Raw genomic sequence first — 25,970 nt, 5'->3', positions numbered from 1 at the left:
AATTTTTGTATTTTTAGTAGAGATGGGATTTCACCCTGCTGTCCAGGCTGATCTTGAACTCCTGGCCTCAAGTGATCCACCCGCCTCGGCCTCCCAAAGTGCTCGGATTACAGGCCTAAGCCACTACGCCCGGCCTTATCAATGTTACATTTACTGAGGTTGGTAACTGTACTATGGTTATGGAAGATAATATTCTTAGGATATACACACTGAAGTGTTTAGGAGTAAAGGGCCGTGAAATATTAGTATTTAGAGAGGAGAGAGAGAGAGAGCTGGGTAGGTAGACAAAAGACATGCAAAATGCTAACTATAGGTGGCTATGGCGTAAGGGAACAGGAATTTTGTAGTATTTTTATTCTTGTAACTTTCTGTGAGTTTAAATCTTTTCCTAATAAATAATAATTAAAAAGAATACAACTCTTAAAGGGCCCACACATGCTGCTGTGGTGCAGAGACCATGGAGGGGAATGGGCAGGAACCGGCCACATGGTCAGGCTGTCACTGCGATAATTCAGGTAAGAGAAGATGGTGGCTTAGACCAGGACGGTGACAGGAAAAGGGACAAGGGGCATTCAGGTTCTCGATATGTCTTGAAGGTAGAGCTATTAGGATTTTCTGATTAATTCCATGTGTAGTTGAGAGAAAGGGAAGAGGCAAGGGAGAGCCCCAAGTTTTCCGGCCTGAGCAACCGGAGCCTGGAGTTGTCAGTAACTGGGATGGAGAAGTGGAGGGAGATGCAGACTTGAAGTGGGAGATTGAGAGTCTGCTTTGGGACGTGGGCCTGGGTAAGTGGATTCAGGGAACATATAATCTAATTTTAATTAAGCTAAAGTGCATAAAATGGATACTTAGCTTCAAAAGATTTCTACAAAGTAACTACAGATCAAAGATAGACTGAATACGGCAAGTGACAGTGAATTTCCAAACTACTGCATTTTTGGTTGGTGAGACTGTAAGAATGGTGAACAAAACTCTTCTTTGTTTAGATCTATGTATATTTGTGAGGGGTCTCTTCCTGCAATGGCAACCTTACATTGATGATTAAAATATGTTGAATTTAAAATCAGACCCCAGAATAACTGTAATACAAGATGTTAAACCAATATTTTTAAATATAATGAAACATATTCAATCACATTGCGCTTGCCAAAAAGAGCAAAAATATTTTATTATATTGTATAGAATGTATTAAAGAAATAAATAATTTAATAGATATATTTCATCTTTAATTCAAAATGGATATTCACTAAGATATCCCTTTTTGTGTCTGTCCTGTGATATGAACAATAATTCCGTCATGTGTCATTTAACAATGTGGACATTTTGTAAGAAATGCATTGTTAGGTGATTTCATCATCATGTGGACGTCATAAAGAGTACTTACGCAAACCTAAATGGTATAGCCTTTGTTCCCAGGCTATCGGCTTGTACAGTATGTTATCGTACTGAATATTGTAGGCAATTGTAACATGATGGTTACACAGTATATGGGATCACAGTATATGTGGTCACTTGACATTGACTGAAATGTTTTGTAGCACGTGACTCTATTTTCATAAAGTCATATCTGTATGTAATCTATAAATTTAAAAAATACATAAATGGGGGCATGCTCAAAATTTCAATCAGTAAATGGAGAGATCAGAAAAGTTTGGAGACCTTTGGGTTAGAATATAATACTAATTCCAGCCAGATAAGGCGGTTACCTTTGCCATCATCTGTTCCCTCCCAGGAAAGGTATGGTGTGGATGGAACAGTATAGATTCAGACCCATTGCTAGGGACCCCAGCTCACTGCATATGTATCCAGTGCATTAAGAGGTTTTGTCTAGGGCAAATAAGTGATAATACATCATCTCATGGAATATTCTGCAAATTCTAAAAAGAATAGATCAATTTGAATTGATATGGAAAGATGTCTGAGACACAGTAAGTCAAAAAAGCAAGTGATAGAACAATGTACAGTGTCAAATAGACAAATGATACACATGTGCTCTGTATTCACAGAAACAGGGGTTACTTGTAGAGAGTGGAGAAAGAAATTTGTTTTTAATGTACTGTTTAATTAAAAAAACATAAACATGTATCAGTTCAATATTTAAAAAGTTTTAAGATGTTTATCCTCTTTGAAACTCCTTTTATGATTTTATCCTGAAGAAATAAAGATATAATAACTATTTTGTACTAAGTTGATCATTGCGACATTATAATGGTGAAAAATTAGAAATAACCTAAACATCTAGCATTTATGGTTAATATTGGGAAAATGAACTGTAATATAATGCAGTCTTTTAAAAATCACGTTTCTGAAAATTTCACCAGATGGAGAAATGCTGAAATATAATTAAATTCAGTATTAATCTCAGTGTAAAATCTTTATTAATCTCCATGATGTTAAAAATGCATAGGAAAAAAAAAAGCCTAGAAGAAAATATTCCCAAATGACAACAGAAGTTGCCTCTGATAGTGAGATTACAGGAGATTCTTTACTTTCTGGACCTCTATATTTTCATATTCTTTTCATTTCTTTCTGCAATGAGCATGCATTATTTTGTAATGTGAGAGAAAAAGAAAGTAAAATACTGAGAAAATTATGACGTGCATTTCTGGCATGAGTCAGGAGCTGAATTTTCATGTTTAAATTAGTTTCAGAAACACAGGAGTGGTTTCTAGGCAACCTGCTTGGGAAATTATGTTCATTTCCATTGTTGCTGGAGTGTACGTGAGTGTCTCAGAAAATGTAAGAGATGAACCTTTGCAAAAACAGACTCCTGCTAAGGATAAACAAGATTTGCCACTCAGTTTTGGTCATGGGGACTTGAGTTACTGTGACCTCATAGGCCCCTAGGGGCCTGAGAATTTTCTTTCTTTCCCTTTCTTTCTTTCTCTCTCTCTCTTTCTTTCTTTCTTTCTTTCTTTCTTTCTTTCTTTCTTTCTTTCTTTCTTTCTTTCTTTCTTTCTTTCTTTCTCTTCTTTTTTCTTTTTTCTTTCTTTTTCTTGCTTGCTTGCTTTTTTTTTTTTTTTTGCAAATGAGTGATTGATTTTAATGAGGATTGCCATAGGTAGGTACAGTACATTAGACATTCAAGCCTCTGCATGAGGTGTGGGAAACTGAGAGGGGAGAGAGGATGAAGCAAAAATCCCCACTCTGTGCCTTTGCTGAGAATCCAGGGCTGTAATTCAGGCCACTGCAAGGCTTTACAAGATGGATTGTAACTCAGGATGTGAAAAGATTGCCTCATCATCATGTGAGTCATTTACTATTATTATAGACAATCCTGCTGTGCTAAAGGGCTTTTAATCAGAAGGAAACACTGAAAAATGGAATCAGGGCTAAGAAACCCTTGGCCCAGCCTGATGGACTGTGGAGGATGGGTTGAGTTAAGAATATTTTTTAGCCTCAAGGGAGATGCGTTCTTCACTAAGGGTTTGCAGAAGGTGCAGAAGGTATTGTTCTCAGCCCAGGGTGTGTGTTTCGTTGACCTTGACTGCGTTTTTCAGCAAGAAGGAAAGGCATTTTGCCTGATAAATGGAATCGGAGCTCTGCGTCTCGCTCCTAGGCCCCCTAGTGGTTGTCTTTTGCAATTAAAAAAATGAAGTGACTTGAAGTCAACAGCAGCTCTTTGGGTAATCATCACAGGTGACTAGAGTGTGCTGCCTTTGACGCTGGCTCCCCCAGATTTCATCAAAGCTCAGGGGAGAAGCTTTGAAAATCAGGAGCTCCAGAGGGACAGATGCATTTCCTCACAGAAAGTGGGACAGGAAGGCAGGAACCTTCCGTTGTGGATGGTGAAGAGCTTGTTCTGTCTTCAAACTTCTGAACCAATATCCTGCATTCTATGTATGTGGCTTATGGTTCTGACCACTGGTCCTTTAAAATGACAGACCCCTGGGCCGGGCGCGGTGGCTCACGCCTGTAATCCCAGCACTTTGGGAGGCCGAGGTGGGCGGATCACGAGGTCAGGAGATCGAGACCATCCTCGCTAACACGGTGAAACCCCTGTCTCTACTAAAAATACAAAAAAAAAAAAAAAAATTAGCCGGATGTGGGGCGGGCGCCTGTAGTTCGAGCTACTCAGGAGGCTGAGGCAGTAGAATTGCTTGAACCCGGGAGGTGGAGCTTGCAGTGAGCTGAGATCGTGCCACTGCACTCCAGCCTGGGCGACAGAGCAAGACTCCATCACACACACACACACACACACACACATGCAAGACAGACCCCTGGAAGGTAAATGAAGAGGGGGACCAACATTGACTGCCCCTCCTTATCTGGCAGCTCTTGAGGGCAGGCCTTTCTGTTTTCATCTTGTACTCCAGGGCTTATCAAAAGGGCTTAGTGTAAGTAGACTCCACAGATGCTTGTGGTCTGAATGATACATGGAGCCCAGTGGGGTAGATAGTATTATTCCTTTCACCCATGAGGAAACTGAGGTGCAGAGAAGATTTTTTAAAAATGCCTGAGATCTCTCACTAATAAATGACAGAACAGACGAACTCCAGTCCCAAATTCCAAAGGCTTTCTTTCTCTCAAGATGCACCCCCACGCCTTCACCATGCACTCCATCTTGCTGGTTCAGTCTGTCAAGTGAGAGTCTCGTTTTTGGTCTCTGCCTCCTATGGATCAGTCCACCCTGGAGGCCCAACCCTCTTTCCCTTCTCTGAACTTCTGGTTCAAACCTCTCATTTGGCAGTGAGTCACGCCTTTAAGGAAGAGTTGGCAGGTTGCAGTGGCTCACGCCTATATTCCCAGCACTGTGGGAGGCTGATGTGGGCAGATCGCTTGAGCTCAGGAGTTCAAGACTAGTCCGGGCAACATGGTGAAATCCCTGTCTCCACTAAAAATATTAAAAAAAAAAAAAAAAGTAGTTGGATGTGGTGGCAGTGCCTGTGGTCCCAGCTCTCTGGAGGCTGAGGTGGGAGGATTGCTTGAGTCCAGGAGGCAGGTTGCAATGAGCTGAGATTGCACCACTGTACTGTAGTGGGTGACAAAGCAAGATCTTGTCGAAAAAAAAAGGGGGGGGCTGGGTGCGGTGGCTCACGCCTGTAATCCCAGCACTTTGGGAGGACGAGGCAGGCGGATCACCTGAGGTCAGGAGTTTGAGACCAGCCTGGCCAACATGGTGAAACCCCGTCTCTACTAAAAATACAAAAAAATTAGCCGGGCCTGGTGGCAGTCGCCTGTAATCCCAGCTACTTGGGAGGCTGAGGCAGGAGAATCGTTTGAACCCGGAAGGCGGAGGTTGCCATGAGCTGAGATCACGCCATTGCACTCCAGCCTGGGGGACAAGAGCGAGACTTCTCTAAAAAAAAAAAGAAAAAGAAAAAGAAAAAAGAAATAGTCTTCTTGCTTGCATTACTTATTTAACTTTTATTGTTATTGTTATTCACCTTTTGTTAGGAATTTGTCTTTTTCCTCTAAATATTCCATAATCACCTTGAAGGACAAGATGATGTGTAGTTAATTCTTGTGAACTCTCTGCCCAGCATTCAGTAAATATTTGCAGGATGAGTGGATTTTGCAGCACTGTTCTGATCAGAACTCACCTCTCAGTGCCTCTTTCTGCTGGGAAACTAGGAAATATTTTTGTTTTTGTTTTTGTTTTTTGAGACGGAGTCTTGCTTTGTCGCCCAGGCTGGAGTGCAGCGGCCAGATCTTGGCTCACTGCAGCCTCTGCCTTCCGGGTTCAAGCGATTCTCCTGCCTCAGCCTCCCGTGTAGCTGGGACTACAGGTGCCCACCACCACGCCCAGCTAATGTTTGTATTTTTAGTAGAGACAGGGTTTCACCATATTGGCCAGGCTGGTCTCGAACTCCTGACCTTGTGATCTGCCCGACTTGGCTTCCCAAAGTTCTGGGATTACAGGCGTGAGCCATCGTGCCTGGCCAGAAGTGGTTTTAATTTTTATCTTAAAACATGTATTCTCATCAAAAAGGTGACCCACTCCCCTCTGCTGAGGGGCTTACAACCTAAGGTAAGTTAAATACAGTTCTCTTTTCTCCAGACACTTAACTCTTGAGCTTGTACTTATCTTGGCCATTACTACACTGGATTTAGGTCAAAGGTAGAATCTTTTTTTTTCCTTTATTTTTATTTTTATTTTTGAGACAGAGTCTCTTTGTCGCCCAGGCTGGAATGCAGTGGTGTGATCTCGGCTCACTGCAACCTCCACCTCCCAGGTTCAAGTGATTTTCCTGTCTCAGCCTCCCGAGTATCTGGGATTACAGGCGCCCGCCACTATGCCCGGCTAATTTTTATATTTTTAGTACAGGTGGGGTTTCGCCATATTGGCCAGGCTGGTCTTGAACTCCTGATCTCAAGTGATCTGCCTGCCTTGGCCGCCCAAAGTGCTGGGATTATAAGCATGAGCTACTGTATCCAGGCTAGGTCAAAGGTGGAATCTAAATTCATTTAGATCCTTCCATTTTGACTGGAATCTGTCAGCTCCCAAACACAGCACATCCCTTCTGCAACAGGGATCCACTCTGACAAGCTGGGTCACAATGGGGCTAGTTTCTCTGCCAGGTGCATTTACACCCAGGGTTGTTTCATCTTGCTCTTAAGGCTACCCTCTAGGGAGCCATGCTTGGCACAGGTGTGTGCACAGTAAGGTTAAGACCCAAGTTAAGACACTCAGCTGTCACCATCCTCTCACTGCAGACACCAGGAAGTGTCACTGCCCAGGGAATGTCAGCCAAGACTGCCTGGGGAAGTGTGGCATGGGAGAAGGGCCACTGCCAATCAGGAGACCCCTGTCAGGCCTGGCTCTCACCACCACAATCATGTATTTCATGAGCATTTATTGGACACCTCTTGTATAGCAAATACTGGGGATACCAAGACAAATAGAGCATCTGAGAGATGCTCAGTCTGGCCGGGGAGACAATAGGTAAACAGCTGAGTAATGGAATGGGCACCATGATAGAAGTATGTATCAGAAACCACAAGAACATAGGAGAGGAAACACAGAATTCTGCCTGGGAGGTTGGAAAGGGCTTTCTTGATTAGTCTTGAAAGAGAAGCTGTTCACTGGTTGGGCATGGAGGGTACAACTATTCCAGGCTGAGGGCAACATGGAAAGAGCATGGAGGCCCGCGAGAGTGCAGCAAATCACCTTGCTATTAGAGCTATGTGGGGCCGGGCACAGTGGCTCATGCCTGTAATCCCAGCACTTTGGGAGGCCGAGGTGGGCGGATCACCTGAGGTCAGGAGTTTGAGACAAACTTGGCCAACATGGCGAAACCCCGTCTCTACTGAAAATACAAGAATTAGCCAGGCGTGGTGGCAGGTGCCTGTAATCCCAGCTACTCAGGAGGATGAGGCAGGAGAATCACTTGAACCCAGGAAGTGGAGGTTGCAGTGAGCTGAGATCGTGCCACTATACTCCAGCTAGGGCGACAGAGCCAGACTCCATCTCAAATAAATAAATAAATAAATATAAAAGAAAAGAAAAGAAAAAAGAAGAAAAGCTATGTGGGATGACAGGCGATGCATCTGGTGAGGAAGGCGGGGCAGAGAGTGTGAAGGGTCTCCTATGCCATGACTTAGAGCAGGGCATTCATCCTGTGGGTGATGAGAGACATGGAAGGATTTCAGATGGGCAGGGGAGTGTAACATGGTCAGAATCCAAAACTTCGATGTAACAGCAATGTGAGTGGGGACTAGAGGAAAAGGAGACTGAAGGAAGAAGGACCAGCCCCAAGATGGTTTTCAATAGTCCAGGAGATACTACCTTGTAGGGAGTTGGGGTGATGAGAGGGATGGCGTGGGTTTAGCAGACAGGACTGATGGAGCCTGGTGGTGGACGGGATGTAGTAGTATGTGAAGGGAATCTGGGACAACTCCCAGTATCTGGCATGGGGGACTGGGAAACGGTGGCTTCCTTCAGCAAAACCAGGAACCCACAGCAGGCCAGGGGAAGATGGTGAGTTCCACTTTGGCCACATCTGAAAAGCTATGGAACCTCCAAGCAGAGCTGTCTAGGAAGTGGTTGGTATGTGAGAGTCTGAGCTCTGGGTAGATACTGGTTTCGGATGTAAAAAGGCTGGATCAGGTTTCTTTCTCTATAGACATTCAATAAACATTGTTTTGAGTAGCTAATTACGAATTACAGGGCACTGGGAAAACAGAAGGATGTTGCAATGTAAATGTGGATGTTCTTACAGTAATGGACTGATGGTTGCAGAAAAGCTCAAGCTAAATAACACTAATTTTTCAGCTATAAATAAACCTGCCTCTGCAGTTGGGGTTTTCAATTACGCAGGAAAAAGAAATGCAGCCATGGAAACGAGGAAGAGAGTTATGCAGAGGGCAGATTGTGCCTGCAGGGCAAAAATGTTAGCACGTTCTAGCCAAAATGGATGGTGCAGTATAGTCTGATCTGGTGGAAAAGAAATTCAAGTCTAAAGTCCTGGGTTCAAGTAAGAGTTGAGCGTCTGTCATAGATTATCAGACATGAAGCAAACGTTTGCTATCTACTTTTAGAGATGTCGTCAATGTCGTAAGCTTTTTATGTGTATCATCTCATTCAATCCTCAGAACAACCTCATGGTAGAGCCTTTGTTTTGCCCCCTTTAGAGATGAGTAAACTGAACGCAGAGAGTTTAAACAACATTCCCTGGGCCACCAGTTAAAACGTGGCAGTTGGAAGATTTGAACCCAGCCAGCCTGAACCCAGAATCCTTTCAGGGACTCTTCACTACTCCTAACTATGCTATGCTGCCTTTCCAGCAAAAAGCTGGGCAATATCACTTTGCACAGCCTTCATTTTCTTATCAGTCCATGGAGTTTTGTAAAGAGCAAGGGGCATAATTTAGATTAAGGCCTAAATGACAGATGTGTATTTGCATTGGGTTCTCTATGATTTTGGCTCTTCAAAGGATTAGTGTTTAAAGTTTTGCTCCAAATGTTCTTTTCAAGGAAACCTCTGGGAGGTCCCATAATTCTGTGACTTTGTGTCTGCACAACACAGCAGATGACCTGAGCAGCATTCAATCAGTGATCACTGTTTATTAAACTCAGTGTCACAATAATGTTCATGGGCTCACAAGTAAGAGAGACCTCGGTTCTACCCCAGCGCTGCAACTTGGACATGCTACTTAAAACTCTCCAAGCCTGCCTTCTGTAAATGGGATAATACCAGAAACCTTTGCAGGGGTATAAAGATGACCATGGCAAACTGTTTCCATGGTCACGGAATTCACAATCCAAGATAAAAGAGTCATTAAGCACACAGACACACAAATAGGCAAGCAAGGGTTGGAGAAGCACACTCTAGGAGAAAGGAACCGCAGAAATCTTGCGTTGGCAGCGACTTGACACGTTTGATATGCTACAAGGTCAGCAAGACCTTCTCATAAATTTGTGAAGTAATTAGCATTCTTTTAGTCAACAGTCAGCATTTCTCTGTGTATGCAGTACATTTATAACTAATAAAGTAAAACAAGCTTTTAAGAAAATATTTTTTCCCAAACATTTAAGTGTTAAATGCATGCCTAAATTAAGCTCTTTTTTTTTCTTAATTAAAATTACAACACAAATCCACTGGATCTTAAATACATTAAACGCCTTTAAAAACTGGCAAAATATACTAGTTATCACAAAGATTACAGAAATTATGATATAACATTGTAACTTTTTTTTTTTCCAGACAGAGTCTTGCTCTGTTGCCCAAGCTGGAGTGCAGTGGGGAAATCTCAGCTCATCGCAGCCTCTGCATCCCAGGTTCAAGCGATTCTCCTGCCTCAGGCTCCAAGTAGCTGGGAATACTGGTGTGCGCCACCATGCCCAGCTAATTTTTGTATTTTTTAGTGGAGACGGGGTTTCACCACGTTGGCCAGGCCGGTCTCGAATTCCTGGCCTCAAGCAATCTGCCTGCCTCAGCCTCCTAAAGTGCCGGAATTACAGGTATGAGTCACTGCACTTGGCCCATCATTGATTTTGTTACTTGTTTTTTGATTTGTTTGTTTTTATTGAGATGGAATCTTGCTCTATAGCCCAGGCTGGAGTGCAATGGTGTGATCTCAGCTGACTGCAACCTCCACCTCCTGGGTTCAATTGATTCTCCTGTCTCAGCCTCCCGAGTGACTGGGATTACAGGTGTGCTCCACCAAAGCCGGCTAATTTTTTTTGTATTTTTACTAAATATGGGGTTTCACCATGTTGGCCAGGCTGGTCTCGAACTCCTGATCTCAGATGATCTGCCCACCTCGGCCTCCTAAAGTGCTGGGATTATAGGAATGAGCCACCATACCCGGCCCATCATTGATTTTTAAAACTGCTAGTATCATGAATTTAAGACTGTTTGTCATCTACATTGATGATAAATATGCATAAATTTAATTCTCATTTTATTTTATACCTTTCTGGGTTTCCTATTTCTATATCAGTTTAGGATTGCAAAAATAATATGATCATCCTTCTTTCTCTCCCCCTCCCCCCAAATTCAGACTGGCTCAAGTTGCAGATTCTGAGTTACAAAAGAATTGATTCTTGGTACTGGACCTATTCATTCAAATCTGCACAATCAATCTTTAGGTTGGGCCCTTTGGAAAAATAGAATTTCGTTTTGGATGTCATGGAACTTTCAGGTCCCTTTTCTCTTCGAATGGAGTTTGAGTTTTAGAAACCAGAGGCATGTAGTCTTTAAATTTTTCAAAATCAACTTCCCTATCCCAGTTCAGCCATTATAATATATTGGTTTGGTCTGTTGGTGTGATTGATAATTTAGGTATGTTTTATCAATATCTCATTATAATTATATGATCATCTAAACCTTGCTACTCAAAGTGTGGTCCATGGGCCAGCAGCATCTGCATCATGTGGGATGCAGAATCTCAGCCTCAGTCAGTCCTACTGACTCAGAATCTGCATTTGAACAAAACCGCCTGTGATTCGATGGCCGTTTAAAGCCCAGATGACTCATAGAAAGAATGCAGCTACCTAGATATGAGGGATGGAGCCTGTGGCTGGCAATCCTCTTCAGGACATGCAACTAATTTGACATCATGGATAGTTTGAGGTTTCATTATAACTGCTAAGATTTTCTTCTACCTTGACCAACAGAAGAAGGCTTGGGACTGAATCCTGAGAAATCCAACATTGAGGGAAGAAGCAGATGAGGAGGAACTGCCCAGGAAATTAGAAGAAAAGCTGCAGTTTTACTGCCGTGGAAACCCAGAGAAATGACTGTACTAAAATGAGTAGTGAGCACCTCATTGTGAACATCGGCCATGTTCCTATCGTGACTGTTATGATTAGCAATTTTAAAATGAAGAACAAATGCTGTGTTAGAGGAGCTGGAGAAGCTCATGGAGTCTTATCACAGAGGCCTCTCCCAAGAGTCATTTTCCCGGACCTCTGGAAGAAGGATCGATGGTCCCCCACGGTGTTGAACGAAGTGCTTATTTGCAGAACAACTCACAAAAAAGTTAAATTCAGAGGAAATGGTCTGTTCACTGAAGTGTTACATTTTCTTCTGAGAGGGGAGGTGAGGATGTGAAGGGAAAGGATGACAACAAGCCGAGGTAAACTTACTTTGAAAGAATAGTACAACCTTCCCACTACTTTGTTTTCTGGGCCCCCCATAGCACTTCATGCACTGATTTTTTAAAAAACATATACAAAAGGTTTAAATATTGTTTTCAAAATTCCGTACCCTAGGCTGGGCGTGGTGGCTCACGCCTGTAATCCCAGCACTTTGGGAGGCCAAGGCGAATGGATCACTTGAGGTCAGGAGTTCACAACCAGCCTGGCCAACATGGTGAAAACTTGTCTCTACTAAAACTACAAAAAATAAACAAAAAATTAGCCAGGCATGGTGGTGCGCACCTGCAGTCCCAGCTACTTGGCAGGCTGAGGCGGGAGAATTACTTGAACCCAGGAAGCTGAGGTTGCAGTGAGCCGAGATGACACCACTGCACTCCAGCCTGGGTGACAGAGTGAGACTCTGCCTCAACAAAAACAAAAACAACAAAAAAATTCCCTACCCTAAAGAATTCGGTAAAATCTAGTCCTCCAAACCAGGGAAAGAGTTAGTTCCTGGAATACTCTATTTTGATCTTGCAGAATTATACTCCATTAGAAATTAATCCGGATAAGGTACGAGAAAACAATAAAGTAGGAACATTCTAGAAAGTGTATTGATTAGGACAACCTGACTCTAATAATCTATTTCTTAGCTTAAATCTGTTAATAGATTTTATTATCATAAGCACTTGGCTGTTAGCCAGAAATCCTGGATAAATGGGTGGATCACTGTACATTTGGTATTTGAAGCTGTTACGTTTCAAACTGTTTTTTTTTTCTTTGTATGTGCTGTCTCTTTAGAGCTGGTTAAAAACAGCCGATTTCACATATGACGTTATCTGCAGTGCCCTGTGCAGAGGCCTGCGGGGAGTGTACAGAGACATCTGGTGGCTGAGAAGGTGAAGTACCTTGGCTTTGTCAGAAGATAAAGGATTTGAATTGTGTCTAAATTTGGTTTCTTTTTGTGACTGAGACTTTCACTCTTTTCTTAATTATTGTAGCAGAATTGCACATTTAAAAAAAAATACTTTGATTTTTAAAGATTATTTTTAGAGCTTTCACTCTTTCTTTCTGAAAAAAAAAATCATCAACCAGGTGAATTGACCAGTTCCATCAGCTAGGCTAAATCTCATCAGGGCCAGGACCAGAGTGAGGCAGAGAGGCACTTGCTTCCACTGCACATTTAAGGGGGAGCCAAAAATATTAGTAATGAATATAGAAATTTGTTTTGAGACAGGGTCTCTATCTGTCACCCAGAGCAGAATGCAGTGGTGTGATCATAGCTTACTACGGCTTTAAACTCCTGGGCTCAAGTGATCCTCCCGCCTCAGCCTCCCCCATGTGGGGAGGACTGAAGGTATGCGTCACCATGCCTGGTTAAAAGAACCTTTTTTTTTGGTAGAGATAAGGTCTCATTTTGTTGCCCACGCTGGCCTTGAAGTCCTCAAGTGATCGACCCACCTCGACCTCTCAAAGTGCTGGGATTACAAGTGTAAGCCACCATGCTTGGCCTTAATACAATATTTCTAAACATCAAAATTAATGCAAAATATTTCATCATAAATAAAAATACCAAAGTTTAAAAACAGGATTAGTGGCTGGGGACAGTGGCTCACGCCTGTAATCCTAGCACTTTGGGAGGCTGAAGTGAGTGGATTGCCTGAGGTCAGGAGTTCAAGACCAGCCTGGCCAACATGGTGAAACCCTGTTTCTACTAAAAATATAAAAATTAGCCGGGTGTGGTGATGCATGCCTGTAGTCCCAGCTACTTGGGAGGCTGAGGCAGGAGAACCGCTTGAACCTGTAAGGTGGAGGTTGCAGTGAGCTGAGATCACGCCATTGTACTCTAGCCTGGGCGACAGAGACAAATTCTGTCTAAAAAAACAGACAAACAAACAAACCAATACAAACAACAACAACAACAAAACAGGATTAGTATTGCCAATGTTCTCTCTCTCTCTCTTTTTTTCTTTTTGTTTTTTCAGGCTCCAAGATGGCTCTGAAAGGCACCGAGAAAACCTAACGTATCTGAGGGCCTAGCTTCTGGCCTGGCTTTTACGTGGTCAGCGGATGTGCGTCCATCCCCCCTGCACTGGTTTCCCTTGTCCTTTCTGTGGCTCTCCTGGATTCCTCTCGTTCAGCTCCTTGGTGTACAGAGCCTATGTCCATGGCGATGGTGAGGTAAATGAGAAGAAGAAATGGAGAAAGTTAAAGTGTCTTCGAGGAAAAAACTTGGGAATAAAATCTTCCAGTTTTCCTGCTTTACCTTTCAATATGTTCCCTGCTTCCTTCCAAACACGCTTCCAGAAGCAGGAGCCTAGGTCATTCATACCCACGGAGCTGCTCTCAGCTAAGTAGGCCTAGCCAAAGAGACGCTGAGGGCAGGTGGGGTGGGAGATGGAGCAGTGCGTTGCTTCCTGGGAGAAAGCACCTCCTTGCCTCTTTTCGGTTTTAACATGTCCCTTTTAGGGACATGCCAGGACAGGGCAGAGGATGGGGGAGCGGGAGATGAGTGAGGTCCTGGGGCCATGGGGCCATGCTGCTTCTCAGGCGGCAGAAGCTGTGGGAGAGGTTGGGGGCCGGTAGCTCTCAGAATAGCCTGGGAAGGGTATCCGCTGGGTTTGCACAGTGTTGTCTCCGAATCTGCCAGCTCCTGTTCTCTATGATTAGCATCCTTGTAGCGTGCTACTTGTTAACAGAAGAGCAGAGCGTGTCCCTTGTGCCTCTTCCCAGGCTTGTCATTTGCCTAACTCTTACAATGTTAGCAGAGAGACGGTGATTGCAATGAGCAGGGAAATACTGCACAATTGTGACTGCAGGGTCCGCTATGAGAAGAGGAAGCAGAGCCAGTGGGGTGAGAACCTCCTGGGATGAGAAGGGGTCAGACACTCAAGAACAAAATAAAATGTCTGAAAAGTCCCAAGGAGCAAGTGGGCTACCGTTGAGGACAGAAATTTCCCATGGATAAGGTCTTCTCTACGCAGCGAAGAAAGACCCCAGAAACAGGAGGAAGCCAGGAGATACCCTATGCCACACTGTACAGTTTTATAGCTTTCAAATATATTCCCTCAGGGGATTTCAGGGAGAATAGTATGTACCCTCTGACAAAGCACAGACATCAGAGCCCGCTGTAGTCCCCAGATCGCTCACTTGGACATACCCGATACCCTGGATCATATATCAGCTGCTCTCCTGACCCAGAAAACTGCATGTCTCTTATCACCCACTCATGTCTCTTCATGAACTTGGCTCTTCTGTTGGCAACTTTATGAGTTTCTTTTTACCAGTGGGCGCTTTCTGACTACTGTAGCCTGTGCGGTTCGGCGAGGGGAATCTTCGTGGCATTCACTGAGGGTCTTGCTGTGTTCCAGGTGTGTGCTTGGTACTTTATCTGCTTTCTCTTGAATCCTCACAGTAACCCTTTTGGGTAAAATATTACAATCTTCATTTATACAAATGAGAAAATGAGACTCTGAGAAATAATTACTACTCATATGACTAGCAAGTGGTGGTCCTAGGACTTGAACCAGGGCCATAGGACTCCTCCTGCGTCCTTAGGTTCTTTCTGTTGCATCAGGTCATCAGAGACATGGGGAGATGCCTCCACACCCTCCCCCTGCATCCGTGGCAGATGCTGCTAACTGGACTTGGTGGTTGTTTCCCTTGAGCTAGGACTATGTATAAGGGAAAAATTATGGTCCATGTTCTCAAGGAATTTTGTTCTGATGTAGGTTAAAATATAACACAGCAGTAGACTGACAGTGTAAGGCTGTGAATAACACCCTGGCCGTGAATGCTAAAAAATATCAGGTAAGCTTATGAATCATAGGAAATATACCCACCATACTTTGTCTGAAAGCTGGCCTTTCCCTTTTTAATTTCTTAGATTTCTCATCCTAGATAGTACTCATTGATGCAATCAACAAATATCCTCTAATATCCTCTCTGTAGCTGGGAGAACAGCACAGAACAAGACAAAGCCCCCACTTTTGTGGAACTTAATTTCTAGTAGGAGGACAGATGATAACTACCAAATGCAATGCACACACACACGTCAGCTGGTCCTAAGTGCGAGGAAGAGTGGATCCCGGAGATGGAGACAGGGCTGGGATGTTACTCTATGCAGCATCATCAGGGAAGGGCTTCTGATAAGGAGGCACTGGGCAGAACCCAGGAAGAAGAAAGGGAGTCAGGAGGAGATGCCAACGGTGCCCCAGGCAAAGGGAGCAGAAGGAGGGGCACAGTGTGCGTGTGGAATGCAAGGAGGTCAGCAAGGCTGGAGCTACGTGAGTGAGGGGGAGAGTGTTGGAGAAGGAAAGTCGGGGGAGACATCACGTAAAGCCTTGTAGTCGCTGGTAAGGATTTTGGTTTTTATTCCAAATAAGGTGAGAATCCACTGGAGAGAATCCACTGGGCAGAGGGGTGACATGATCAGACGTGTGTTTTAAGATGACCACCCGGCTGGGCTTGGTGGCATGCACTTGTAGTCCCAGCTGTCTGGGAGGCTGAGATAGGAGGATCTCTTGAGTCCAGGAATTGGAGGTCACAGTGCACAATGATCATGAGGGAGCGCAGTGAATAGCCTCTGCACCCCAACCTGGGCAACATAGTGAGACCCCCATCTTATAAATTATTTAAAAATAGGCAGGGCACGGTGGCTCACGCCTGTAATCCCAGCACTTTGGGAGGCCGAGGTGGGCGGATTGCCTGAGGTCAGGAGTTTGTGACCAGCTTGGCCAACATGGAGAAACCCTGTCTCTACTAAAAATACAAAAATTAGCCAGGCGTGGTGCCAGGTGCCTGTAATCCCAGCTACTTGGGAGGATGAAGCAGGAGAATTCCTTGAACCCAGGAAGCAGAGGTTCAGTGAGCTGAGATCGCGCCACTGCACTCCAGCCTGGGTGACAGAGTGAGACTCCGTCTCAAAAAAAAAAAAAAAAAAAAAAAAAAATTTAAAATTAAAAAAATAAAAATAAAAAATAGACAAAATGAAATGGAATAAAATGACCGTCTGGCCCTTACCTGGAGAAGGGAATTCAGAGGCACCTTTGGCTACTAGGAGGCAAGTACAGTTGGTGCAGATGGCAGTCAGCAATGGCTTGTACCAGGAAGACAGTAGGGAAGGTGGGGAGAGGTGGCTGGATTCCTGATATATTGTGAAGGTGGAGCTGCCGGGATTCGTTCACAGATTGGACGTGGGGTGTTCCAGGTTGAACTGCATCCTACAGAATTCACACGCTGAAGGCTTAACCCCCAGTACTGAAGAATGTGACCACATTTGGAGATATGGTCTTTAAGGAGGTAATTAAGGTTAAGTGAGGTCATTGGGGTGGGACTAATTTCATCGGAGGAGACAATGGGTCTGGGTACAATCGGGGAACGGGGTCACAACCTAGAAACCAAACAGTGCTCTGGGACTCTGTATCTCTTAGGGCAGTGCCAGAGCCCTGCCCTCCAGGCCTGTCCTTATTCATGGGGACATGAGAAGAAGAGATTAGGACCCAGACATGCACAGAGGGGACCTTGCAAGGACACAAGGAGAAGACAGTCATCTACAAGCCAAGGAGTAAGGCCTCGGGAGAAACCAGCCCTGCCCACACCTTGGTCTGGACTTCCAGCTGATTCTTGGATGAGCTGGTCCTCAGGTGCGGAGGCAGGACTGTGAGAAAGCGAATTTCTGTTTTTAATTCACCTGGTCTGTGGTATTTTGCTGTGGGAGTCCCAGTAGACTAATACATGGGGCTTGAGAGAAGAAGTGACGGTGATGCGCAGGAGCTGGATCTGTTTGAAGTCATGGTTGGGAAAGTTCAAGAGCTGGACATTTCCTTCACGACGCCCAGAGGCACCAAGACAGATTGTCCCGCTGGGTTTTACTCAGAAGAGTCTTCCAGTCCACTACACACCGCTGGCAGAGCCAGAACACAGTGCGACAAGAGTGAGACACAGACGTGCAGTCACAAAAGGAGAATCAGCTCCACGCCTAGCGTGATTGCCTTTTGGTGCCCATACCATAATGAGCTCCGGGCCCGCTGTTCCTTCCTCCCCTTCCTGAATCCCTTTTGTTCTGATCTAACCTGCACTCCCCCAGGCCAATGGATTTCAGTACATCTGGGGAAGGGAGTTGCTAGGATTTCTAGCAATCTAGAAACAAAACAGTGCTCTGGGACTCTGTACCTCTCAGTGAAACTGCCAGAGCTCTGCCCTCCAGGCCTGTCCTTATTCATGGGGACCCCAGAGGGACTTACTTGAACTTCTGGCCCATTAACCTGCTGCTCACCCTGCCAGCCCCTGGCCTGGCTGTAGCCACAGTTCCCACCATCACCTATATCTGGAAACTCTAATTCCTTGCCCACGACACTCTCACGGTCATCCTGTGGAAGTGAGGAGGCTTGCCCCGCCTCCAGACATCCAACTGGGTTGCTTCCTACTCTTTCCAGTTCTCTTATATTTCTGACTCCTTATTAGAAAGGCGTCTTCCATGCCCAGAGCCTCTGCTGGAAGGCAGTTTGAGTCTCACTGGCTGAGCTGCAGTCAGAGTCTGCCCTGGCCCTGCCATGCATCTGCGCACGTCAAGCCCTTTTCCCTGCAGGCTTTGCCCCTTCTTCATCTAGAACACTGTTCCCTATTGCAATTTTCATGAGCAAAGTGGATTTATGAATCTGTTTATCTATATCAGGGGTCAACAAACTATGCCCTGCCACCTATTTTCATAAATAAAGTTTTATTGGAACACAGTCACACATTCATTTTGCCATAAGCTGCTTTCATAGTACAATGGCAGAGAAGAGTAGTTGGTACAGAGACCATATGGCCTGCCAAGATGAAAATATTTACTATCTAGCTCTTTGCAAAGAGTTTGCCAATCTCTGTGACAGAGTTAGATTGGGTAACTCTCACAAAGTGGATAAGAGGATTAAAAAGACTACTGCAGAAATCAGGAAGCAAATAAATAAATCCACGGTGTACTGACAATAATATTAACATCACAATAAAAAAGGGCAACACGAAAATAGTAGGACTGATATTCTCCCACCCACAGTACAAGCTGCTTGTCACATAAAACAATTATCCTCTAACCAGGCCTATCAAGAAGTTGGCAGAGAGATTGGGTGAGTGAGAGAGAGAGAGATGGAAGAGGGAGAGGAAGAGGGGAGGAAAAATAAATAAATAAATACATAAATAGTGGCATTGAGCTACAGATGACATGCTTAGCATGTCATTTTCCCCTTTAATGATCATTTATCTAGCCATTTTATGGTCAAGCACTATTTTTAGGGTTCTACATGCATTAAATGATTCAGTCCTCAAAACAACCTCAAGAGGTAGGCACTATTTATAATTGTCCCCATTTTATAGATGAAGAAGCTGAGCTCGAATAATCTGGCTGAGCTTACACAGCTAGTAAGTGGTGGGGCTGGACTTGAATCCAAGCAGTTCGACTCCAGGGTCTGTGCTCTTAAACTCTACATTATGCTGCTTTTGACCAAGAAAACAAAGTGGCCGGGCACAGTGACTCACGCCTGTAATCCCAGCACTTTCAGAGGCTGAGGCAGGTGAACCACGAGGTCAGGAGTTCAAGATCAGCCTGGCCAAGATGGTGAAAATCCGTCTCTACTGAAAATGCAAAAAAAAAAAAAAAAAAAAATAGCTGGGCATGATGGCAGGTGCCTGTAATCCCAGCTACTTGGGAGGCTGAGGCAGAGAATTGCGTGAACCCAGGATATGGAGGTTGCAGTGAGCCAAGATCGCGCCACTGCACTCCAGCCTGGGCGACAGAGCAAGACTCCTTCTCAAAAAGAAAAAAAAAAAGAAGAAAGAAAGAAAGAAAGAAAGAAAGAAAGAAAGAAAGAAAGAAAGAAAGAAAGAAAGAAAGAAAGAAAGGGAAAGAAAGAAAGAAAGAAAACAAAGACAGAAGTAAACCCCAAAATGTTTGGAGAGTGGTGCCATGGGCAGCCCTTTCAGCATGACTTTGTGTCCTAACTACCAACGCTTATCCTAAACTCTGGTGCAAGGTGAAGGAATTCACATAGCTCTCTTTTAAAGCAACTTTGAGAGTTTTTTTTTTTTTTCAAGACATATATCCAGGATAAATCCAGCAAACTTAGAAAGCAGTGAAATAGGCCCTTGGGAATGGCGTCCCATTGAGGTGTCTCCTGTCGTTTCAGTGAGTTGTGAAGCACTGGTTAGCAGGCGTCATGGCTCTGAGTACCTAGGACAGCACCCCTCTGCAAAGAGCCCAGGCTCCTGGAGAGGTTGAGGGTCTCTGGCATGGTTCTCGGTGGAGAGTCAGCATCCTTTACCCACCCTCCTGTGGGGCAGATCGAGGTCCCACCTGCCCTTGGCTGAAAGGAAGTGCATTCCCAAACCTCCTAAAGGCACACTCGACCTTGATTTCCTCTGAACTTCCTCACCAGCTGCACTAGTGTTGTGTAAGGAGCACTGTATTGAGAGTCAGGGCAATGGGTTATGTCCTTGTGAAGGCTTCTGACTTCTCTAGTCCTCAGTTTCTTTATCTGTAACATGAGTGACCTCAGCTAGATGGTCCTTGAAGAGCTCTTTACAGGTTAGAAATGCTCTGATCCTGTATTTAATGAAATGGAGAAAGTATTCATGCCATATTCATTTGTGGGAAAAACATTCTTTGCAAAACATGACGTTTGACTCTTGTAATTTTTGTTTTAAAAAACACATGTAGCAGAATGAAGGTATTTGTTCTTCCCATCCCCACGCTGCTGCTGGGCAGAGGATCTTTTAACCATAGAATTCACTAGGATTCTTTGTCAGACAGGACTCTATTCTAAAGAACGGGAGCACTGCCGTCATCCTCCTGGAATGGAGTCAGGGATGCCCCCCAGGACACTGGACCCCAATGGGCAAACGTTCTCAGCAACTTCAACCTAAAAGAGGTTCCCTGAGGGGAGAAGAGACCCTGAAAGGAGGGGAGTGGGATAGGAAGGGAGGCGACACCATTCAAGGTAGGCCCTGTGTCAACTACAATTCTTCCCTATGAGTGCTGTAAGGAATCAAAGACATATAAGGTAAAGATCCTCTACACACAAGAAAGTCACCACCCACCTGACATCAAAAGCCATATTGATGAAAGACGATGAGAAGGAAGAGATGCATTGTTAACGGGGCGGGGAGCACAGTGGATTGGGGCAGGTGGCCTGGATCCTGTTTCTGGCCAATCACTGCTGGAGGGAAGCCACTCTGCCTCCCTGGGCCTCAGTTTCCTCATATGGAAATTAAACTCAATTTCAAAAGTACCTTCCACCTCTGAGATTCCAAAGTGGATGGTTTGTTGAAGGAGGACTGAGCGTGGGCACCCGGAACTGTGTCATTTGATGAATGAGTCAGACTAGGGACGTCAGAAAAATAATGTCTTCACAAGCAACACAAGGGGACAGGCAATTAAGAAACACTTTGCCGTTGGCTGGAGTGTCTGTTCCACTCAAAGGATACATTCCCGAAGAGGGATGGGGTGACTCATCAGGCGGCTGTAACCTGATGAAACAGAGCTATCCAATTTCCTCGCTTCGATTCCAGGCAACCAAATTATCTTAATATGGTTTTCCAAAGCAGATTCTCCAGGCAATAGGAAGGGCAGACATGAGTTTACAGAGTAAGGAGCAATTGAAAATTGACATTTTTCTAAAGGAGTAAAATTATATCACACATGAGAAATGACTGAAATTTTATATGAAGTAGCATTCAAATGCAAAGGGTATCATCATTAGTAGTATCACCATTGGTTATTACTCTCATGCTGATTTGGTCAGCCTTTGAGCCAGTTTTTCTTTCTTTTTTTTTTTTTTTGAGCTGGTAAATCCTGTGTGACTTGGTAAACATAGAAATTCTGGATCTGCAAAGCTGATCAAATATGAAAATTACTGATATTTAGAAAGTGCTTTCACATACAGATACCTCAGTAGCTCTAGAGAGAGGAAATATTATTTTCCCCAGTCTGTAGTTCTGGAAGGCTCAGAGAGGTTCGGTGACTTATCCAGAATAACAGAGCTCGTCAGGGTTTGGGCTGGCAGTCGAACCCAGGGGGTCAAGTCCAAATCCAACTCACAGTGTTGCTGCTTCTTAAGTGGGTGAATATCCACCCATCCAGCACACCCCTTCACACATATACTCACAAACATTTACTATGCAAGATCCGTGCCCAGAGGGACAGCTGCCGGAGGGATCAGAAGCTGAGGCAGAGAAAAACCAAAATGCCAATATATTCTGGAGATCATAGAACCGTGTCTCTTTCCCTCTTCAAACGCTGCTAAAAGCGCGTAGTCTTTCTGGACAGCCGTCCCATGGCTCAATCCGTTAGGCTTCCCTTAGTCCCCAGACTCAGGCTGAATCTGCTCATGGTGGGTGTAGAAAGCTCCCATTCTGCTTAGATGGAGTCTCTGGGGTGTCAGGCATACCCCTGCTGCCTGCATCTACCTCCTCTTCTGTCTGGTTGTTTCTGCTGAGAGTGGCTAGGGACCCTAGATGGCCCCCCAGAACAGCACTGTTGGACCTAACGCACCCTGGGTTCCCGGCATCTCAGCCACTGGAGTTGCCAGTCTCAAATTACTGGAGGGGAGGGAGGGCAGGCCTGGATCTCAGGATCTAGGTCCTGCGTGCAATGCAAGCCTGAGCTCTCCAGCTGCTGCCATAAGGCTGCGGCAGTGTGGGCTCCTTGTGCCCAGATCCTTCGTATTCACAGGGAGAAGCGGAAGACCACGCTGCCTGACCGAGACTTTATTATAGAGGCTCAGGAAAAGGATGAACTGGTCCCATTCCTGCATCTCCTTTTGCTGGATTTACTTTGCTGCTTCCAGACTGAGAGGTGAGCGGCTGGTGACATGTAACCATCTTGTCTCATCTGGGGCTATTGCTTTGGTGGGAGGTGGGGCAGGGCGGGGAAGACAAAACAGATGATTCCACCGCATGGAAGGGCTCCGTGCTTGCTACTGCCTCTGACCTTGGTAGGGCATGCCAGAAAAACAACTCATCCATCCACCCAAAGCTGTCCCTCGCCAGTGCTGGACCATCCCCCATTTTAGACCTCAGTCTTGTGTTCTTTGTCTTGAAATACATACAACACTCTGAAGGTTGATCCAGATCCCTCTTGTTGAGTAGCTGTGGAGACGGCAGATGGAAAATATGCTCAGAAGTTGTTTAATGACCTTTTTGAAGATTATTCCAATGCTCTTCGTCCAGTGGAAGATACAGATAAAGTCCTGAATGTCACACTGCAGATTACGCTCTCTCAGATTAAGGATATGGTGAGTAATACATGGTGCTGACTCTGTGGAATGATTCTCAGAGGATAAACAACCATGCTTTCTAAAGAGAATATCTTAACTGGGAATTTGAGGGAATGATAGCTCCGTATGCAAGCTGGTAGGAGAAGAGAACGCCGGGAAAAGGAAGCTTTCTACAAAACTAATTAATTTCACGAAATGTTACCTAATCCTGGTCATTAACCATAACAGTCTTAGAAAATCTAAGGAAAGGTGGGGTTACATACTGTATGCTGCCATTTATATAAAATGTCCGAAATAGGTAAATCCGTAGATACAGAAAACAGCATAGAGGTTGCCAGGGTCTGCGGGGAGGAAGGGGAAAATGGCCAGTGAGTTCTTAATGATTATGGGGTTTCTTTGCGGGGGAAAGAAATGCTCTTGAGTTAGGCAGTGGTGATGGTTGCACAACATTGTGAATATATTGGAAACCAGTGCATTGTTCCCTTCTAAAATGATTAAAATGGTGAGTTTTAATGTGAATTTAATCTCAATCCTTTTTTTTGGCAGGGTGGGGGGGATGGGGGGACAGAGTCTCACTCTGTTGCCCAGGCTGGAGTGCAGTGGTGTGATCTTGGCTTACTGCAAGCTCTGCCTCCCGGGTTCACGCCATTCTCCTGCCTCAGCCTCCTGAGTAGCTGGGACTATAGGTGCCCACCACCACGCCTGGCTAATTTTTTTTGTATTTTTAGTAGAGACAGGGTTTCACCGTGTTAGCCAGGATAGTCTTGATCTCCTGACCTCGTGATCTGCCTGCCTCGGCCTCCCAAAGTGCTGGGATTACAGGCATGAGCCACCGCGCCTGGCCAATCTCAATTTTTTTTAAAAAAGGTAGTGTTTTAAGATGGCATAGCTTATTAGTGCTTATCTATATTTAATCACACAATGTTATGAAACTTGAAAGATTTTCCTTCTGCACGTTGTTATTTCCTGACTTTTGCTTTCAAGTACGTCATTCATTGATCAATTTTCAGGAAATATGGGCAGTTGATCCATGCAAAGATATCAAGACTTAAATATTTGTCCACTTTACATTCTGAACACTAAATCTAGGAGGAAAAGAATGATCTTGGTAGTCAATCAAGGGTATAGAATAAATAAAGAATAAAGCTCTCACTTACTTATTGAAAATAGATGAGTGTTTGTGAAATTCCTATTGTGAAGAACAAGTGTCCTATCAATGGAAGACATTTCAAGTGTCTGCTAGGTAAAGTTACATCTGCATTCATTGTGTAGGATGAAAGAAACCAAATTCTGACCGCCTATTTGTGGATCCGCCAAATCTGGCACGATGCCTATCTCACGTGGGACCGAGATCAGTATGATGGCCTAGACTCCATCAGGATCCCCAGTGACCTCGTGTGGAGGCCGGACATCGTCTTATATAACAAGTAAGTGCAGCTCAGAACTGAGGCTTTTCAGGCACGAACGTGTTGATTTCATAGAATTTAAACATAATGAAAAAGGAATGTTTAAAACATGCATGAAATTAAATATTAATCCATGTTCCTAGGACTCCTGAAATAACAGTCATAGAATCTTAGATCAGGAAATAATACGTCATAAAAGCTTAGAGCTGGAAGGAAACCATCAATCTACATGCCCCTTTTTCAGGTGGGAAAGTGGAGGCTGCGTTAGTTTGCTAGGACTAACTTTGCCGTAACAGAGTAGCACAAATTAGGTGACTTAACACAAACGTGTTGTCTCACAGTTCTAGAGTTGAGACGTCTGAGATGCAGGTGTTGACAGCGTGGTTTCCACTGGGGGCTGTGAGGGAGGATCTGTTCCAGGCCTCTCTTCTAGCTAATGGTGGTTTGTTGGCAGTCTTTGGTGTTCTTAGCATTGTAGAGCGTCACTCTGAGCTCTGCCTTCATCTTCATATGGCATTCTCCTGTGTGTTCCGTGTCCAAATTTCCCTTTTATATAAGAACACCAGTCATATTGGGTTAGATGCCCACCCTACTCCAGCGTGACTTCATCTTAACCTAACTAATTACATCTTCCATCATGCTATTCTCAAATCAAGTCACATTCTGAGTGTTGGGGGCTAAGACTTCAATATGTGAATTTTTCAGGGACACAATTCAACCCTTAACAGTGACATTCACCATCCAAGATCATGTATCAACAATTAATTAAACTGGAATGGGCCATCTAGAAACTGACCTGTGGATTTGGGGTTTTGCATGGAGTGGAGGATGAACCAGTTTACAGGATACAAAGTGACTTTTTCCCAGTCTCAGAGCAAGGGGCCTTGCACAATGGGTAGGTAAGATTTATGTTTCGCAGGCTGGAAGGTGCATATGAATCTCCCAGGGAGTTTGTTAAAATACGGATTGTGATTCCACGGGTATGGGGCCGGCCTGTGATTCTGCATTTCTACAAGCTCCGGAAGACGTAGGTACTGTGGGTCCATGGGCAGCATTTTGAGAAAAATACCAGATCTCTGGTCACCGTTCAAGCTCAGTGGCCCCACCTGTTGTCGAAGGAGCTTCTCTCTCTTTTTGTTCTGGACCCGTTTCTGTGGAGTGGGAAGGTTCCTCTGTGGCTCAGAAGGATGTGAATGAGGGGCAGCTCAGGGGGCTCCCCTGGGTAGAGGCTTCCAGTGGGCATGGATTTCCTTTAAGGAAGCAACACGGGTGGGTTGCAGCCTGGATTTTAGTCTCACTCCTTACTCAGAGAGCTCATCTAAGGGTCATGACCTCTGGAATCATAGCCCTGTTCTTTCTGTCCATTCCCCACTCTGAGTGGTCTGTATCCCTTCCCAAGGAAGATAACAGGAAGATAACATTCAAGTACTGAGCTTTATTCCTTCAGTTTACACTCCCTGCCCGTGTTCACTCTCTCTGTCTCTCTCTCTCTCTATCTCTCTTTCTCTCTCTCTCTCTCTCTCACACACACACACACACACACACACACACACACACACACACACACAGAGAGAGAGAGCAAGAACACAAGCCACAATGTCCATTACCACTCTCTAGTCCGCAGAGTGCAGGAGAGTAATTTCATTGATACAGGCAGGGTGTGGGGGCTCACCCCTGTAATCCCAGAACTTTGGGAGGCCAAGGCAGGTGGATCACCTGAGGTCAGTAGTTCAAGACCAGCCTGGCTAACATGGTGAAATCCCGTCTCTACTAAAAATTTAAAAATCAG

At 44.6% G+C, this 25,970-nt stretch overlaps 2 protein-coding genes across 3 annotated transcripts in view; both read left to right on the top strand.

Annotated features, from left to right (window-relative positions):
• Positions 1-12,422, top strand: part of LOC105487724 (ras homolog family member H) — a 136,994-nt gene extending 124,572 nt beyond the window's left edge. Inside the window, exons 4-6 of the transcript XR_011621343.1 lie at positions 9,651-9,903; positions 11,062-11,522; positions 12,325-12,422. The gene's annotated coding sequence lies outside the window, so the exon portion shown is untranslated. The remainder of the gene's footprint in view (positions 1-9,650; positions 9,904-11,061; positions 11,523-12,324) is intronic.
• Positions 12,423-13,615: 1,193 nt separating this feature from the next.
• LOC105487723 (cholinergic receptor nicotinic alpha 9 subunit) overlaps positions 13,616-25,970 on the top strand; it is a 28,476-nt gene continuing 16,121 nt past the window's right edge. Inside the window, exons 1-4 of one of the 2 annotated variants that reach the window (XM_011751322.3) lie at positions 13,616-13,704; positions 22,232-22,354; positions 22,648-22,793; positions 24,048-24,202. In XM_011751322.3, coding sequence (XP_011749624.1) covers positions 22,291-22,354; positions 22,648-22,793; positions 24,048-24,202 — 365 coding nt within the window. In that variant the 5' untranslated portion in view covers positions 13,616-13,704; positions 22,232-22,290. Of the gene's footprint in view, positions 13,705-22,231; positions 22,355-22,619; positions 22,794-24,047; positions 24,203-25,970 lie in introns of those variants that run through there. The other variant, XM_011751323.3, reaches the window with a different exon arrangement.

This window comes from Macaca nemestrina, chromosome 3 (genome assembly GCF_043159975.1).
Source record: "Macaca nemestrina isolate mMacNem1 chromosome 3, mMacNem.hap1, whole genome shotgun sequence".
NCBI lineage: Eukaryota > Metazoa > Chordata > Mammalia > Primates > Cercopithecidae > Macaca > Macaca nemestrina.
This window is presented reverse-complemented; position numbering and strand designations above follow the sequence as displayed.